This window comes from Neomonachus schauinslandi, chromosome 15 (genome assembly GCF_002201575.2).
Source record: "Neomonachus schauinslandi chromosome 15, ASM220157v2, whole genome shotgun sequence".
Classification (NCBI taxonomy): Eukaryota; Metazoa; Chordata; class Mammalia; order Carnivora; family Phocidae; genus Neomonachus; species Neomonachus schauinslandi.
The window spans coordinates 10758721-10777437 of NC_058417.1; the positions used below are offsets into that span (position 1 = coordinate 10758721).

Sequence of the window (18717 nt, forward strand, 5' to 3'; positions counted from 1 at the left end):
CATCAGCAGGTGTCCAGGCAGGTTGGTTGGGCATGTTTTGATCAATTGGGCATCTGATGGCATGGATTTGCGCCCTCCTACAAGAGTTATTGAGTATTCTACACACCACCCCCATCCTCAACAATTGCCTGAGGCAAAGCAGTCCAAGCCCACAGCTACTGAGGGGCAGAGTCTGGATTAGAACCCGGTGCTGTCTGACTCACTTCTCTACAGCTCCCCCTACTGGATAACTCCTGGAAGAAGCCACTCGAGCTGCTTCCTCCCTTCAACTTCAGGGCTTAAGACAGCATGCCCGGTCCCTAGGCCAGGTTTGGAGAGGCCAGGGATTCCCCCAGCCTTTCAACGGCCTCAACAGGAGAATGAGATAGTCCAGGCATTGCCCTTCTCTTACTAATGCAGATACTGAGGCCCAGAGTAGGGCAATGACTTACCCATGGTCACACTGAAAATGGGAGACAGGCTGGAGATGGAAACTGAGGGCCCTACGCCCTATGCTAGGCTCTGCCTGAGACCCAGACCTGATTATTCTATCGTGCTGCTGAAGGCTGGGATCCCTGAGTCTTCCCCACACCCCCGCCCCCACCAACTTGAATCTACACCCTCTCTCTGGCTGGAACCTGAGGGCTCAGTCCTGGCCCTTAAGGCTCAAGCCCTGCCCCCTAAAGTGTCCCCCAAAGACCTCCACTCATTCACTCGCTCGTTCGACAAGGGCTCCAATGTGCCCTCCCTCCATGGGCACTCACGGAGTTGTCAGTGGGGTCCAGACCAAGTCAGACCACAGCCTCTTCGTGGTGGGGCTGTGACTGAGGGGCTGAGGGGTCCAGGGAAAGCCCCTGGACGAACATGGGGTGGGGCACAGAAAAAAGGTAGGCTGAAGGAGGGGACATTTATCTGGACCTTGAGCTTGTTCAGTAAGAAGCTTTCAGGCAGCAAAGGTGGAAGGGATATTCCAGGCATGAAGGAACAGCATGTGGAAAGACACCAGGGTGCACTGAATTGTAACTTAAAAATAGTTACTTTAGGGGCACCTGGGTGGCTCAGTCAGTTAAGCGGCTGCCTTCAGCTCAGGTCATGATCCCAGGGTCCTGGGATCGAGCCCCGCATCGGGCTCCTTGCTTGGCGGGGTAGCCTGCTTCTCCCTCTCCCGCTCCCCCAACTTGTGCTGTTAACTCTCGTGCTCTCTCTCTGACAAATAAATAAAATCTTAAAAAAAAACCCCACAAAACTGGCAACCCAGACTTGGGTTTGAGTAGCAGGAACTTAGGTGCGTGACAGAGATGGCGACAGGTAGTGTGTGGGGGTGGGGGTGGGGCATCTAGCTTGCAGGGAGGAGCTCCATGTGAATGGGGTCCGACCTCTGAAGATCCTGAGGGTAGGACCAGATGGACAGGTAGGGCACCTAAATCAGACCCAGCTGCCTTCGTCATGAGTGAGTTCCCTGTGTTGAGAGAAAAGCAAGCAGAGCTGGATACCCCACCTACAACCAGGTGAGGAAATCTTCCCGGGAGTAAGATGGGGAGGGGCTGGAGAGAGGAGTTCAGAGAAAACTCCACAGAGGTGGGCTTTGAAGGCTGAATAGGAGTTCTCTGGGTGGGCAGGGAGGAGCTGATGTGCTGGACAGAGGGAAGAGCATGAAAAGGCATGCGTATTCCAAGAACTGCTTTTAATAAGAAGACTTAAAAATGTATCGAGCTGCAGACTAAGTATTTGACCTACATTATCACATCTAATCCCGATGACGACCCCCTGGGTGTAACCGGGAAACAGGCTCTGAGAGGTTAAGTAGCTTTCTCCAAGTCACACAGGATTACATTGCAGGCAGTCTGACTTCAAGCTGGAGGGGTGAGAGGTAGAAGCTGGGGCTGCAGAGCTTAGCAGGGTCCTGGATGAAAGGTGGGGCGCCAGATAGGAAAGAGAGGAAGGCTATATCTGGGGCCCCAGAGCAGAGCTGTGAGGCTCGTTCTCCTGAGATGTGGGACCCAGCAAGAAGGGCCCAGTCTCGTGGTCTTGGCAGGCAAGCATCTTCCTGGACACCCAGCACTAGTGCGAGGGGGTCCTCATCTCCCGAGAGTGGGTGCTCACAGGCACCGGCTGCTTTGGCAGGTGGGTGCGGGGGCTCGGGAGGGTGGTGGAGAGGGGCTCCAGCAGGGAGGCCCCCAGACTCACCACCTGCTGCCCTCTATAACTGGCCGCCGTCCCACTTCAGAGTGACCCTGGGCCCAGACCGACTGGTGCCGGACACTTGCGAGAGCATGTCCCGTGTGGTGGAGCCGCTCCCGGCCCCAACACTTCCTCCGGCGGCAGGTCTGCTGGGCCCAAGGTTTTGATGCTGATTTCAGTAGGATGGGAGCAGAGGCCCGGGATTGTTGGGGGCAGCAGGGGGCGCTGGACCGGGCGAGGCAGGCACCTGCAGAAGCAGTAATCCCCACAGACCCTGAGCCCCAGGGAACAGCCTGGCTCTGGTCCCCTCCCCAGGCTTAAAGCTTCCCTGGGAGGACTGTGAGGATGCAGGGCAGGATGGAGCCCTAGCAGAGGGGGGTGGGATGGGGGGTGTCGGGGACGGCGTCCTCCCACCCTACCCGGGGCCCCCTCTTCCGTATCACCCAGCCAGACATCTAATGTGCACACTTGGTTAGCGGGCCGGGTGGGGTGCAGAGGGAGAGGGAGAAGCAGACTCCCTTCTGAGCAGGAAGCCCGACGCGGGGCTCGATCCCAGGACCCCAAGATCATGACCTAAGCCGAAGGCAGACACTTACCCAACTGAGCCACCCAGGCGCCCCTGACATAGCCGGGTTTTAAGCTACTGGAAGCCCCTGGTTATTTGATGATCACAAGCATTTTGTTGACAACTGACTTTTGGGTACTACTGAGCCTCAAAAGCCACAAGGAGGAAAGAGTATGCTAAAATTCGTGGGAGAAAGCTTTTTAACTGGTAAGAGGGTGTGAGGGGTGGGGGCAGGGAGTATGACCAAGTCCCTGGAGGGGCAGACAACTCCCACCCGAGCTCTGAGCTCTGTGTGTTGTTGAACTGGGGCCCCCGCCCATCTGGCCTCCAGATGTGTGAACCAGAGGTGTGAACCCTGGCTGCCCACAGCCCCCCCTCCCCTAACCAGTTAATCTCTGCTCACCTTTCCGGGAGTGGTCAGTGGGTCCCGGCTGCCTTTGACTCCTCCTTCCCTCTCCTGCACAGGTGTCTGAAGGGAGCCCCCTGGTGGGCTTCCAAGCTAGCAGCTAGCTGCTGCAGGGCGTCATGACCTGGGGTCCCCGCTGGGAGCCTGGCCTCTGGGAAGTCTACACACCTGTGCATCCTTTCATTTCCTGGATCAGAGAGAAGGTCTCTAATGCCACTTTTGAGGCCCTGGCCAAGAAGCGCCCTTGGGCCTGGCCGGGGACCAGACAGAGGAGGCACTGAGGCTCCTTAGCCTGTGAGGTCCTGGATGTGAACCCTGATTCAGCTGCGTACCTGCTGCTATGACCGTAGCCCAGCCACCTCCCCTCTCTGAATCGGCTTCCTCTTTGAGTAATGGCGAGGTATTCAATCATTCATTCATCCAACACTGTTCCCAGGGCTTCCAATGTGCCAGGCAACCAGAACACAAGATCAGCGTGGCCCCTGGGCTCATGGAACAGGCCGGCTGTCTAGGGAAGAGGAGGCAAGCATCAGCCCGGGTCATGACAGTAATAAATGTGCAAATACAAACCATGATGAGCGCTAAGAGGAACAGGATCGACGTGTTAACAGAAGCTATGACCTACTCACGGCGGCCGGGGAGTGACTTATTTGAACATTTTCCTGGCAGAGCTGTGGATTCTGGCTCACTCTTCTTCCGACGGCTTGTGGGCCTGTCTCCCCCCTTCACATTAAAGAGCCGTGGCTTGGACTAAAGGTTTTTTGGGGTCCCTCCCAAGTTTGTTTAATAAACATTTTGGGGGACATCCCCCTGACCTGACGCAGGCAGCTGCTGGGCCCCAGCTGGGGACTCTCCAGAACCCGGGCGGTCTGACTCGAAGCCTTCGCGCGCGAACCTCCGACTGGCGGTGGTGGGTCACGTGCGCCCCGCGGGCTCCCCCTCCGCGCGCCCCCGCCGCCGTCCTCCGGGTAGCGCCACAGCGCCATCTCGTGGCGGAGGGCGTCTCCATCACTTGGCTTCCGGCCGGCCTGAGTCAGGGAGCGCCTCCGCGCTTCGGGGCGGGCGGGGCCGAGGCCGAGCGGACACACACTCCCCGCGGGTGTGACCAGACCGGGCGGCGCGGCGAGATTCCACACAACAGGCCCCCGCTCCGGCCCCCGGCTTCTCTGGAGAGGGGCAGGGCTGCGGAGCCCCGCCCTCCAAAGCCCCGCCCCCCAGCCGCCGTCGCCGGCTGCGCCTGCGCACTGCCGCTCACGCGCACTTGCCTCAGCGAAGCTCGCGTCCCAAGAAACGTGTCCCACGCGCCACGCCGTCGGTTTCCAGGGAAACCCGGCGCCTCTTCGCAACCCCGCGCGCAGCCTGGGTCGTTTCCGGGCGCCCCCAGCCTAGCCATGGCGGCCGCGGGTCCCAGCGTCTTCCTACTCATGGTCAACGGGCAGGTGGAGAGCGCCCAGGTGAGCGGCCGTGGACCTCGCCCGCCCTGCCCTCAGTCTCCCCGGGGACCCATCCCCGCGACCTCCGGGGCTGCTGCGTGGCCCCGAAGACACGCGTGGTTCCTCCGAGCCTCTGTGTCCCTCGGTTAGGCGGGGGGAGGGGAACCAGCATTTGAGAGGCTTGCCTGCGCCCCAGTATGCGCGGGTGGAAACAGGCCTCGAGAGGTTGAGCTCGTGCCGAGGACACGCTCGGCCAAGCCTGTGAGCCCGGGTTCGGATTGTGTCCAGTTGGTTGAGTCACGGGCAGGAGCCTAACGCGGGTGTAGGGAGGAGCCGAGACTCGACCGGGACGGGGGGCCTCGGTCCTCAAGTGCTCTGCACTCTGAACCCTCAGATCCTTGAATTTGGGCTAGAACGGAGGTGATCTGGTGAATCTGATCCAACGATGGTGGTGGTGGAAAGATCCAGGGAGGGTCTGTCCAGTCTGACAGAAGGGGACGCTACTCTCCATCTCGTACACTTTATAAGAACCATTTGTCATATTTATATATATACATAGATATGTTCACCATGAATTCGCTCTGTGCCAGACGTGGCGCCCCGCACTGACCATTCAGCCCTCACAACAACCCTGTGAAGTGGGTATTACTAGCATCCCCATTTTACAGATGGGAACACTTGCCCAAAGGGAGTGGCAAAGCTGAGATTTGAACCCAGGTCTGCCTGCCGCCAAAACTTTGCTGCATTACCCTTCCAGGCTGTTGGAAGATGGTGTTTATTATTATTATTGTGAGGATTCAGTGAGATGGTTTGGGTAAAGCTCTGGGTCTCGCTTGCCTTCCTGTTTCATCGGGATTATATCCCCATACTCCCACCCTGTCCACCTGCCGCTTGGCCTAGTGTCCTCGACTGCCTTCCCCTCTCCTGTGCCATTAGGGGCCCTTGGCTGGGCTGGATCACGTCTCTCTGCATTGTCAGCACCCATGCCAGCCCCGCTGTGCCTCCCACTGAGTTCTGGTTTCCGCCCTCTCTCCAGGCCTTGAGCTCCAGCCCTGTGTAGGCTTTATGTCCTGAGAGCATCCTTTCACTTTGGCACCATTCCCTTGGATCTCCTCTGTGCCCATCCTTGTGCCAGGCACTGGGGACCCAAAACGTCATTACACTTGTTCCCTGTTCACAGTCAAATGGGGTTGACAGAGATGAGAACAAGCCATCAAAGCTTTGATGGAGAGAAGGACCAGAGGCTGACAGAGCCAGGATGGGGGTTGCGGCGGGGCCGGGGGTTGCTTAAAACATCCTGGAAATTAGGGCAGGCTCCCTGGAAGGTAAGTTTTGAAGGACAAATAGGAGTTTGCCAGATGGCGGAATGGGAAGGGCATACCAGACAGAAGCCAGAGCCTGGGCAAAGGCTCAAGGGTGCTAGCAGCCTGGGACTCTGCTTTGGACTCCCACATTTCGGGCCCCAGCCCCTCTGCTGCACTCCATGTCCTCATCCCTGGCTGTTGCTTAGACCTCGCCCCAGGTGCCTGGTGTTTAGAATTCCTATCGGTTGCCCTTACCTAGCCAACGCGTTGGCCTCACCACGGGTCCCCGTGAACAGAAGCTGTGTGTGCTTCTTCCCACAGTTTCCAGAGTATGATGATCTCTACTGCAAGTACTGCTTTGTGTATGGCCAGGACTGGGCCCCCACGGCGGTAAGCTGGGCTCTCGGGCCTCCCTTACTCACAGCCTCCATGACTGATGGGGGTTCTGAAGGTGTCCACCATACCCCTTGCCCTCCCAGTACAGAACCCATGGAGAGGTAGACATGAGTTCAGGGGGGTCCAAGCATGACTTTGTTCCTGGTAAAGCGAGTGGGGAATGCAGCCCCGATCAAAGCCGCGCTCGCTCACATTCCCTGCCCCGGGAACTTGCACGTGGCAGCAAAGAGGAGTGCGTGGGCAGCCTGAAAGTAGCCGGGCCCTCTGTCCCTCCCCTAGCCCATGGGGCGGACTCTGGGGAATCAGAAGGCAGAATAGAAGCTCTCCTTGCAAGACTTGCCTCAGAGCGATCTGTCTCCACCAGACAGCCAGATGAGAGTCCCAGTCTTCGTGGAGTGCACATCCCTGTGGGGCGAGACAGACAATAAGTACTAATGTTCCAGTGTGTTCTAGTAAAAAGTGCCGAGGAGAAAGTAGAGTCAGGAAGGGAGGTGTGGAGGATAGAGAGAAGCTGGAATCTAGGTAAGGGGGCCAGGGAAGGCCTCCCTGAGAAGGTAACTTTGGGTCAGGAGCTGAAGGAAGTGAGGGAAAGAGCCGAGTGGAAGTCTGTGGAAAGAGCTTTGCAGGCAGAAGGAGGAGAGGTGCACGGGCCCTGAGGCGGGAGTGTGCCAGGCGTGCTTGAGGAGCAGGGGGGAGGCCGGTGTGGCCAGTGAAGAGCGTGAGCTGGTAGGAGCATGGCTGGGGCTGAAGCTGGGCGGGGGGTGGTGGCGAAGATGAGGCAGGCCGTGGATGACACGGTCAGTCAGAGCAAGGACCCCAGCCTCACGCAGGGTGACATGGGACCCCCTCAGAGGGTCTGGAACGGAGACAGTGACCCACCTTGTATTTTTCATAGCTCCCTCTGGCTTCTGTGTCCAGAGTAGATGGGGGAGCAGGGGCCGAAGAGGGACCACGGACTGTTACCAGAACAGAGGAACGAAGACAGCACGGAGACAAGGCGCGGCCCTGGGGCTGGCGGCAGGCGCTGGCATTTCCAGTATATTTTGAAGGCGGAGGCAACGCGGTTTCCTCTTGGACAGATGTGGGGCAGGAGAGAGAGGAGTTAAGAATAACACCAGGCTTCTTAGCCCGGGCACTTGGGAGCAGAGCTGCCATTCGATGAGAAGACTGGGTAGAGCAGATCTGGGAGAACTTTCCAGAGCTCCGCCTGGCGTGGGTTGAGGTTGAGGTTCCTGCTAGATATCCGGGTGGAGGTGCAGGGTCGCCAGCGGAGGCGGGGCCACTGTCCTCTGGAGGTCAGAGGTGAGGACCAGGCTGGGGACAGGGGACACGGGTTTGGGAATCAGCCACACACAGACCACGTGGGCAGCCCCGAGATGCTCCCACATGAAGAGGAGGGCAACACTGGGAGCCCCTCGTGAGGAGGAAAGACCCCAAGACATGGTGTCCCAGAAACCAGGCAGGGGGAGTGTGTCCAGTGCTGCTGCTGAGTCAGGTAAACTGAGGACAGAGAAATGTCCACAGGTCCAGCAACGCCGGGGTCACTGGTGCTACTCACCAAAAACACTTCAGTAGAGTGGGAGCCTATAGTCAGACTGAAGTGCGTTCTCGAAAGGAAAGCAGAGAAGGAATGGGAGCCAGAGAGTACGGACAGCTTGTTCCCGGAGTTTTGTTCGGCAGGGGAGCTACGAACGGGTTGGTGGGTGGAGGACGACATCGTCAGCGTTGTTCCCTGGGGGAGAAGATCGCATGCCCGGATGCAGCAGGTCCAGGGGAATCAGGGACAAGCGGGAAACGACCTGAGGATCCGCTTCCTCGGGCGAGGGGACGAGAACCTGTGCCCGGGCCGGCTCTTGAGGCCGGCCAGCTCTAATGAGACGAGACCTGGAGAGGCCTAGGAGCTGCTCCAGCCCCTCAGAGTTCGGTTGTGCGCGAAGCTAGTGTGTTGGCAGAAGGTAGCGAGGAAAACAGCCCCCCAGCCTGCGCACCCAGATCAGGGGAGGGCCGTGGCATTCGGAGCGCGGGCACCAGCTGTCTCGTTCCCTGTCCTCACAGGGTCTGGAGGAGGGCATCTCACAGATCACATCCAAGAGCCAGGACGTGCGGCGAGCACTGGTGTGGAACTTCCCCATCGACGTCACCTTTAAGAGCACCAATCCCTATGGCTGTGAGTCTGCAGGGGCCCCCAGGGACACGGGGAGGGGGTGACGTCCCGGGGCCCTCCGCTCCCAGCTCCTCTCTGCCCGTCCCCTGGGCCCTTGTGCCAGCCCCGTCCTGTGCTCTCTTCCCACTTGGCCGTTTCCCTCTACTTTCCCCCGCCACCCTGCCCACCCTCCCGGTTCGTGGACAGGCAATAGAGTTGACCTTTAGGAAGCTCAGAGTGTATCAAGTGGAGCCCCAGCCTGTGGCCTTGGGTGGCTCCGTGAATACTCGCCCCGGGTGGGCTTGGCCTATCTTCCTAATCCTATGTGGTGGAGAGATTGCTCTGCGTTTCTCTTCTCACATTAGGAAACTGATGCCAAAAAGTAACATCGTTTGCCTTCAGCTTTATATCTAGCAGCTGAGCATGGATTGGATTTCAGGTCCATTTGATTTCATAGTCTGGGCCTTTCTGCTGCATGTGGCTTGGGGCCTCGGCTTGCTGGGTGCGGGGGGTCTGGAACAGGGGCTGCCTGGCAGTCCTCCTTGTCATTATCCACGAGTAAGAATGCTTCCATAGGCTTCCTGGACCAAGGCACTAGATTATGGACCAGTTTCCTGCTGCTGAGGAAGGCTAGCAGAGGCAAATACAGTATTAAAAAGCGAAAACAAAACACAACTATTCGAAGGCATCAGAGAGCTAGCAAAGTATTGGAGATTTGCCAGGCCAAGATCCAGGAGAAAACAGACCTCTAGAGATGTGATCCCACTCACACCGCCCCTGAGAGTATTTGCTCACTCCACCAGACGTGATCGAGAGGCTGATCGAGGGTTTTGACAGCTGCCCTGGGCTCGGGGTGCAAGAATCAGGAAAATCCCTGCAACCTGGATGGAGACCTCAAAGTGCTTGCTGCACCCTGGGAGGAAGGGGGAACTGGGAGCGGCCCAGCTCTGGATCGTTCCAGACCTTGCACACGGTTGCAAAAACTCCCAAACAAAATATTCATAAGCCAAATCTAGCAGGATGTAAAAGGGATAATACATCATGAACAAGTATGGTTTATTCCAGAAATACAAAGCTTATATAATATCTGGTATCAACCAACGTGATTCATTGCTTTAAAAAGAAGGAAAGTCACGATCATCCCCATGAATAGTAGAAACCATGATAAAATTCAACATCCATTCATGATAAAACACTTAGCAAACTAGGAATAGAAGGAAACTTTCCTTTTTTTTTTTTTAAGTAGGCCCCATGCCCTGTGTGGAGCCTGACGCGGGGCCAGAACTCACGACCCCTGAGCTGAGATCAACACCTAGGCTGAGATCAAGAGTTGGACCCCCAACCGACTGAGCCACCCAGGCGCTCCTAGAAGGAAACTTTCTTAATTTGATAAGGGCTATCTACAGAAAACTTAGAGCAGACATCACCTTGTCTAAGTGAAATGGTGAAAGATTTCCTTGTTGCCACCACCACAAACAAAAGGCATAAGAATTAGGAAGAATATGTCCTTTTTCTTTAAAAAAAAAAATAAGATTTTATTTATTCGAGAGAGAGAGAGCACGAGCGGAGGAGAGGGAGAAGCAGGCTCAATGTCGAGCAGGGAGTAGGCAGCCCAGGTGGGGATCGGTCCCAGGACCCTGGGATCATGACCTGAGCTGAAGGCAGACGCTTAACCGACTGAGCCACCCAGGCGCCCCAAAACTATTGTTTCACAGGTGACATTATGTATGTAGAATTTGCAAAATAACCTACAGATAAGTTACTAGAAATAATAAATTGGCATGAATGCCAGATAGGAGATAGACAAAACCCAGTGGCTTTTTGTATAAAAATAAATAGAATATGTATTCTCTCGTGCACAAAAAGTGATTCAAAAATGATACATTTTTTTAAAGATTTTATTTATTTATTTGACCGAGAGAGACACAGCGAGAGAGGGAACACAAGCAGGGGGAATGGGAGAGGGAGAAGCAGGCTTCCCGCTGAGCAGGGAGCCCAATGCGGGGCTCGATCCCAGGACCCTGGGATCATTGACCTGAGCCAAAGGCAGATGCTTAACAACTGAGCCACCCAGGCGCCCCTCAAAAATGATATTTTAAAAAGAAATTCTTTACAATCATATCAAAATATAACACAGCTCAAAAGACAGGACACGGAATTCACACACATACACGCTGCATGTCAGCGAGGAAAAGACCCATCGCGTAGAAATCCAGGTGAGAGACTGAGCAGGTACTTCACGAAGGAGGACATCCGAGTGATGGAGAAACAAAGCAAGGTCTTTATTTTAGTGAGAAAGATTGCAGTGAAGGCAGACGCGAAGGCAGGCTACGGGAAGCTGCCACCAAAATAGCTCCAGTCAGAGAGACTGAGGACCCCCAGCATTGTGAGGATGTGGCGTGAGGGGAACTCCAGTGACTGGCGGGAGTGGGGTGATCCGACCCCTTTGGAAGACCGCTCCGTGTTACCTTTGCAGACCGAGCGTCCGCATACCCTGTGCGGCTCCTCCTGGGATGTGTGCACGTGTGGGCAAGAACTTGAACGAGAGTGGCGGAGAGCTCATAGCCTCACCACCCGGGGGGCCCCCCAAGGAGAGACTACCCACATGTCCATTGGCACTGGAGTGAACCACGTCCTTGTGGTTGGTTCAGAGCTAGAATGTTCTCTAGCATTAATAAATTAAAAAAAAAAAAAGAGGGGGGGGGACGCCTGGGTGGCTCAGTAGGTTAAGTGTCTGACTCTTAGTTTCGGCTCAGCATGGAGTCCGCTTGGGATTCTCTCCTCCCTCTGCCCCTCCCCCTGCTCGCTCGCTCACTCTCTCTTGCTCTCTCTCAAAATTAAGTAAATCTTTAAAAAAAAAAACGGGTAGGGGCGCCTGGGTGGCTCAGTCGTTAAGCGTCTGCCTTCAGCTCAGGTCATGATCCCAGGGTGCTGGGATGGAGCCCCGCATCGGGCTCCCTGTTCAGCGGGAAGTCTGCTTCTCCCTCTCCCACTTCCCCTGCTTGTGTTCCCTCTCTCGCTGTGTCTCTCTCTGTCAAATAAATCTTTTAAAAAAAAATGGGTAAAACCAAAGTACCATGTTTGGGATGCATTCTTTGGTGGGGAAGCCTTAGAAGATACGCTTTCATCAAGTCAGAATAGGGCCTACCTCTGGGGGAGGGGGAGTGATGGGAAGGGCCCAAACCGTACCTAACACTCACCAAGCACTTGCCCTGCATGGGGCGCTACTCTCCATGTCTTAGAGGTGAGGGACCCGAGAGGCTGGGAGGTGAGGCGATTGATGGCCGGAGGCCCATCCTACAGGCCGCAGGTCAGCCTGTCGTCTCCCCCCCACCCCTCCCCGCCTTCAGGGGACGATGTACCTCCGTGTTTGCAGGGAACAGGTGGGATCAGTGATCATTTAAAGGAAAGTGCATGGAAGGGCTTTCCCTCTGACCTCCCCCGCAGCGCCCCAAAGCAAGCCCCTGTGGCCCGTGAGCCCATGCAGTATGCGCTTGAATCCGACCACCTGTATCAGAAAGGAAGCTCCCGAGAAGCGGCCCCTTTACGCACTCCCCCCTGGGTCCCTGTACCTCGAGCAGAGGAGAGGAGTGCCTTCAGGGGCCCTCCCTGTATCATCAAGGTACAGGATCTGCGGGGCATCCCGGCCCTGTGACTCCCCAGGCATCCGGGCTGAGCAGGGGGCCTCGCCGGCAGGTGGCAGGTCATACTCCCCACCGCTGTCCCTGCCCGCCTCCCCAGATTCTGTGTCGGCAGGAGCCCATAGTGGAGAAGGGGGGGTCCCATGTCCGCTTCTTTGCCCTGCACCTTCCCCTGCGTTATCCCGCCGGCTGACCCCTTGTTTTGTTCTTCCCAAGGGCCACAGATCGTGCTCAGTGTGTACGGACCAGACGTGTTCGGGAACGATGTGGTCCGAGGCTACGGGGCGGTGCACGTACCTTTCTCACCCGGCAGGTGGGTTCTGGCTGTGACTGGCTCCCCGGGCCACAGTCCATCCCTTGCAGGGCCATGCTGGCTTAGGACCAGGGCACCCCCTGCAGGGCTTTTCCTGGGACAGACTTCACCCCTAGGCTAGCAGTGCGCCTGGGGTCCCCACGGGCCTGGGCAGCTGGGCTTGGGGGCGGGGGCGAGGGGGGCTAGAGCCCATATCTGGGAAGAGGCCCACATGGGTGAGGCCAAGGCTACCACCCAAACAGCAGGTGGGTGCAGGGAGTGTTGGAGGCCCCATGAGGGGCTGGGTCCAACGACAGACAGTTCACAGGCAGTTTGGGGTTACAATTCAGAAGCTCAGTCCCCTCCTGTTTCTGCCTCCCCTCCTGTTTCTGCCCCCCCTCCATGAGCGCTCACTGATGCCCCCATGTGCCCAGCTCCCGCTGGTGTCATATGTGACCACGTGGGGCCTTCCTCAGGAGCCCTCAGAGGAGTAGACACAGATGGAGAGACGCAATTGTCTTTTGTTAAGCACAGTGACAGGTATAGACAGGGTATTCTGGGGCGCAGAGGACAGGGGTTTGCCTGGAGAAGGTGGAGGAAGATGGAAGGACAGCCAAATGCCCTGCGCATTGTTGCTGAGACAGAGAGTGCAAGATGAGGGGGGGGGCCGGGGGGGGAGGGGCAGGACCCCGGGCTCGGAGGGCAGGACTAGGGCCAGGGGCCGCAGCAGGGGTGAGGTTCCGGGGATCGTCAGGGCCTTCCTGGAGGAAGGGCACCCAAACTGGGCCTTGGAGATGGTGGAGGATTCGGACATTGGGGGGCAGGGCTTCGGAGGGGCCCAGCGGGAGCCGGGACCCCAGCTGTCATGGCTGTACCCCAGCATCCTCTTGAGCCTTGACAAGAAACAGGACTCGCAGGGACTGTGGGCTGTTTTCTGCACCTCACTCCCAGCACCACACAGCGGGGGCGGGCAACTGGCCCCCCTGGCCTTGGCTTGGCCTTGGCGTTGCCCGATCGAGCGCTCCTGCTCTCCGGGGGCTCGGAAAGTCCCACCTTTCTGTCAGTCAGCACATCGGTCCGGGAAAACGTTTGTTTCAGGCACAAAAGGACCATCCCCATGTTTGTCCCCGAATCCACGTCTAAACTGCAGAAGTTTACGAGGTGAGTTTTCTACATGTCCCCACCAGCGCCGGCTTCTGACCTACGTGGTCAGAGTGGAGGGAGGGAGGGGTGTCCCTGTCCCTCCCTCATCGGGTCTCCCAACTGCTCTGTCTTTGGGGCCCATGGACGCGGGGGCTGTGGGATGTCGGAGGGTTGCTAGGCTCCCTTCAGCCGCTGCTCCAGCTGCACGAGGCCGCGCACCTTCACGCCCTGTGGTCTTTGTATCAGAGCAGAGCAAAAGCTCTCGTCACATGGGGAAAGGCTCATGACATAACAGGGCATGTAAAAGGTAGGACACAGGCGGATACAGCAGTAAGAGCCGAACAGAACAGTAATCATCATCCTGACGGGCAATTTCTATCAGTTTGGAAATGCCTCACATGTGGGGGCCTCTTGGAGGAGGTGATGTCTGAGCAGAAACGAGAGTGGAGGTAAGGGCCAGTGTGGGCGATCTGGGGAGGGAACATTCCAGGCGTAGGAAACTGTGCAAGGTCCATGGGCTTACTGTGTGCGGAGCCAACAAGGACAGGCTGTTGCTGGTGGGTGGGGAGCAAGGGGAATGTGGGGGAGACACCAGGCAGGGAACCTCTTGCCCCTTACCACGTCCGCATCTAAGCTCAGAGGGCCGGCTGCCTGCCCCGAGGCTGGGGATAGAAGCTCCTGGCTGCTCCCCTCCGGGTCAGCCGGGAATGGGCCCTTTGTTCACAGTGGGTATGGGGGCGGGGGGGATGGAGGACCACCTGGGTGCCCAGGGGGCAGCTGGCGAGCAGCCCCCTGCAGGCCTGGCCAGTTTTGGGGTGAGCCTTGGCCGGAGCCCTGCGGGGCGGAGGGCCAGCGTCGGGCCTGCGCCGAGGAAGCCTCACTGAGTTCTGAGGCCTGGAGGGGAGAATCTGGCAGCCCGCCGCCCCTCGAAGGCCCCCTGGGAGGCCACCGCGATGGGAAGGTGCCCTGGGCCAGCGTCAGCTAGAGGGGACCACACCCAGCCGTGGACTGTTGGGAAAATGGGGGCCGTGCCCGTCAGCGGGTAGAGGGAGGTTAAGGGCTTTGAGCCCACGCCGATGTCCTGGCCGGGGCGTCCGCACCGCTTCAAACCCCACAGCTCCCAGGGAAGCTCGCGTCTCAGGGCCACAGCCCTCTGAGGAAAGGGTCTCAGTGCTGGAGAAGTTTCTGGGTGTTTCTGCCGGTGCCTGAGGCTAGCAGCTCGGGGCCGGTGCGGTCTCCCCCGGGCGAGGCGTGTGCTTGTCGTCGGGACACTGGGAAAGGTCTGATGAGCGAAGGCCGCTGGATCCCAGTCTTCCCAGAGCCCGTCGGTGGAGGCCAGCCCTTGCCCGGCCCACCCGGCCTGCCCTCCTCCACTCAGCCCTGTTAGTTCCCGGGGCTGCTATAACCAGTGACCACAAACTCAACGGCGTCAACGACAGAAATTTATTATCTCCCAGGCCAAAGTCAGCGTCAGTGGGCTGAGATCGAGGCGCCGGCAGGGCTGCCCCGCCTGCCCCCCGCCCAGGCTCTTGGGGAGAATCTGCTCCTGGCCTCTTCCAGCTTCTGGTGCCTGCGGCCTTCCTTGGCTCACGGCCCATCACTACAGTCTTTGCCTCTGTGGTCACGTGTGTGACCTCACGTGTCACCCCTCCCCTGTGTGTGTCACCTCTCCCTCCACCTCTCTTAGAAGGACACTTGGGGCATTTAGGGCCCACCCAGATAATCCAGGACAACCCCCCCCCGCCCCGTGTTTAAGATCCTTATTTTAGTCACATGTGCAAAGATCCTTTTCCCAAATACGGTCACATTTGCGAGGTCCAGGGACTAGGACCTGGTATCTGGGGCCGTTATTCAGCTCCTGACAGCGCCCCCCGCCTAGACTTCACAGCGCGACAAAAATGCTTTTCCTTAACACGCAACCTTAGAAACCCATCAAGCATTAGCTTCAGCTAGGGTGCTGCGAGACCCTGTGTTCTCCTGCCCCCTGACTTCGGGCCCTGCCCCCTGACTTCGGGCCCTCCCCCCTGCCTGCGTGCCCCCGGACTCGCTTCCTCCAGCCCGCTGGGTCCTCCCTGGCCTCAGCCCTTGCCTGGACGCTCTCCCCTCCCCCGAACGGCCCGTCCTTGTGGACCTCAGGAGAGAGCAGTGCAGTGCGCGAGTACGAGTAGGTGGGGGTGTGCCAGGCTCTGTGGCTGCTTCCCCTGCCTGCGAGGTGGAGAGCCCCCCTCCTCGGATGGAGAAACTGAGGCACAGAGAGGCGGTGGCCTGCCATCCAGCCCTGGCTGGAACCCTAGCTTCCCAATTCTCCTCCCTATCCCCTCTCCCGAGGCTGGGAGCCCGTGAGCCTCCTTACTAGCTGTCCCCACGGCCTGCAGACAGCAGGGGGCAGTCACCGCTTTGTCCGGCGAAAGCCGGGACGGAGCCCCACCCCCGGGCGGCACCCAGTGGCACCCATGCCCTCGCCAGAGAGTGCACCCGGGGGCGGGGGGCTGGCCGAGTCAAGGTGGCCTGAGCCAACAGGGGACTCCAGCGCGGAGCTGGAGGGCCTGCTGGTGGGGGGAGGGTGGCGGCGCCAGGGCGCTGGGGCGCTGGGGTGCTGGGGCGGAGCGCAGGCCTGCCAGCCCTCCCAGGCCAGCCACTTTGGCGGAAGGCAGGGCGGAGCCTGCTCTGGGGATGCGGGAACCTCGGCAGACAGACCGAGGGGCCTCCTTCCCGTGGGGCGCCTGCTGCCCACAGCTGCATCACCGGCCTCCCCCGGCAGGACTCCCAAAGCTCAGGCTGGAGGCGCTCCTGGATGGCTCGACGCCCGCGTCTGCCCACCCGGCAGGGAATGTGCACCCAGATTGCTGGGGCCCCGGTGGGCATGTGGGAGGAGCCAGGAGCTGCCCTGGCTCAGGCCGCGGGGCCTGGAGCGGAAGCCTGGGACAGCACCCCTGCACACAGCCCGCACCGCCCTGCTGGGGCCTGGGGCACGCCACCGCACTGCTCTCAGCCTCGGTGGGGGGGAGGGGGGTGTACAGAGCGGGGCTGCTGGGAGGGGCAGGTGCACACCTGCGACGGTGGGGTGAGAGGATCGTGTCGGGCACCCCGGAGCGAGAACCGTAATCGGACGAATGTTTCACCTGGTAGTTGACAGAGTGCCCTCACCCCGAGCCCTGTGAGCTGGCTACCACTAGGTACAGCTGAGAGGAACTGGGATTCAGGGGTTCAGAGACGGGAAGTGATTTGTCCTGGATCCCACACTATTGAGAGGAAAGCGGAGAGCCCAGATCTGGCCCCTCTGCACACCCCAAGGAGGCCAATGCCGAATGCCAGAAGGATGGAGGGGGTTGCACTGCCCGCCCCCAGCTGCTGTCCCCTTTCTGGGATTTCCACTGGGGCTCCCACTGTGCCCCCAGCCCCACATCTCCCTCAAAGCCACGGGTGACCGTGGTGGGAAAGCTCGGCGTGCAGAGCACCCCGGGCCTGGGGGCAGCCTGCCAGGCCTCCGTGGATGCCACCCGTGGTACCCAGCCGCCCCTCTCCCCGGCAGAGGGAGGGGCGGTGGGGAGGTTCTGCCCGGGGCCTGGTCCCTGGGGCAGGGGTTGGAGGAGGGCTGCGGTTTCTGAGGGCAGGAGAGCGCCCACGTCCCGGCTCTGAGGCAGAGCCAGGCCGAGGATCCTCTCACCCAGGGTTCTCCTGTCTTCCCAGCTGGTTCATGGGACGGCGGCCCGAGTACACAGACCCCAAGGTGGTGGCTCAGGGTGAAGGCCGGGAAGGTAAAGCTTGATCCCCGCAACCCCACCCCCCACAGGCAGGCCGGAGCCCGGGAGGGACTAGGCAGACCCCCCAGCAAACACGGTGGAAGCCAGGCACCTGCCAGGCACACAGACGGACCGCGGGGGCAGCCCCAGGCCTCTCCTCTGAGCGCCGCTCCCACCCGGGCCTGGTTGGTGCCGCCCCCGTACCTCCCAGTCGTTCCCACTTTACAGGAGAGACTGCTGGGGCGGAGACATTCCCAGAGCAGCCTGGCTGACGCTGCCCTTCTCTTCCCAGTGACCCGGGTCCGCTCGCAGGGCTTTGTCACTCTCCTCTTCAACGTGGTGACCAAGGACATGAGGAAGCTGGGCTACGACACTGGGCCTCCCGACACGCAGGGCGCCTCAGGGCCCAGCCCGCAGCAGGGCCTCCCCCTGTGAAGGCCCCCGCCCGGCCCCTGCCACAGCCACGGACTCTGGCCACGCCACCGCGCAGGCCAGGCGGCCCTCAGAGAATGCAGGGCTGTCCTTCCAGAGAGTTGGCCACGGATCCATCTGCTTGACATGCAGCCTCAGGGGGCTGGGAGGGGTGGGGGGGAGATTTTTATATAATAAAGCATCATCTTTTCACTGAACCCAGGCCTGGAGCTACTTCCTCTCCCCTTGGCACTGCCCCCGGCTCCCTGGGAGCAGGTCACTGGGGCCCGCCTGCTGCCCTCCCCACACTGCTTAGGGGGCAGAAGCTGCCCGGAGCGGCACCCCACGACAGCCACCTGGCATGTGAGGTCTGGTTCAGCCCCACTCATGGCTGTGTGGCCTTTCCTTCGCCTCCAGACACTCCTCCCTAACCCAGGAGGGACACCAAGAGGCTTTCGGGGCTCAGTGCGAGGAGGAGAGAATGGGATCGGCGAGAGCTGCAGGGAGAGGCCCCCAGCTCTCCAGTCTCACGGCAGCCCAGCACCCTCAACACACAGGTCCCCACGGCACGGCTGGGGTAGTCCCCCTCGCGGCCTGCCCCCCGCCTGGGGATGGGACGCGCAGCCCGCCCGGGCTGCTCTCCACCCGGCACCGCCCTCAGCCCGATTCAAGGGGAGCCACAAAGCCCCGGGCGCCCGGCCTCCACACCACCGGCCTTGCCACCCGCCTCGCCCCACCCCGGCTGTCCGTGGAACCTGCCCCACGACACCCCTGCGCTGACCCCGCTCTGCCCCTCCTCTTACTTAGCTGTCTGCGCCCCGGAAGTCTGTGCTGCTCAGGGCCCCCCCGGCCCCCCGTGTGCTCTGCAACTCGTGGTCTGGCGTCAGCAACATTCCTGTGATCCTGACCCTCTTCTCCGAATGGAAAGTTCCCTCCACCTCGGTCCTGTGCTGAAGCCCACACTGGCCCTCTGCAGCCCTGTTCTGCTGCCCCCCGCAGACCGTGGGCCAGAGCCGAGGTTTGCGTCCGGACCCCACTCACATTTCCAGCATTTCCACGGCCCCGTCCTGGGCCGGCAGA

The 18717-nt window shown here is 59.7% G+C and overlaps 1 protein-coding gene across 1 annotated transcript; it reads left to right on the forward strand.

The window, feature by feature from the left end:
• The first annotated feature begins 4272 nt into the window (after positions 1 to 4272).
• On the forward strand, positions 4273 to 17859 carry B9D1 (B9 domain containing 1). Its single transcript, XM_021694785.1, has 7 exons — positions 4273 to 4585; positions 6190 to 6258; positions 8320 to 8431; positions 12265 to 12361; positions 13439 to 13501; positions 17174 to 17241; positions 17519 to 17859. The coding sequence occupies exons 1-7, from the start codon at positions 4523 to 4525 to the stop codon at positions 17659 to 17661; spliced, it is 615 nt and encodes a 204-aa protein (XP_021550460.1). The 5' UTR covers positions 4273 to 4522; the 3' UTR covers positions 17662 to 17859.
• The last annotated feature ends 858 nt before the right edge of the window (positions 17860 to 18717 follow it).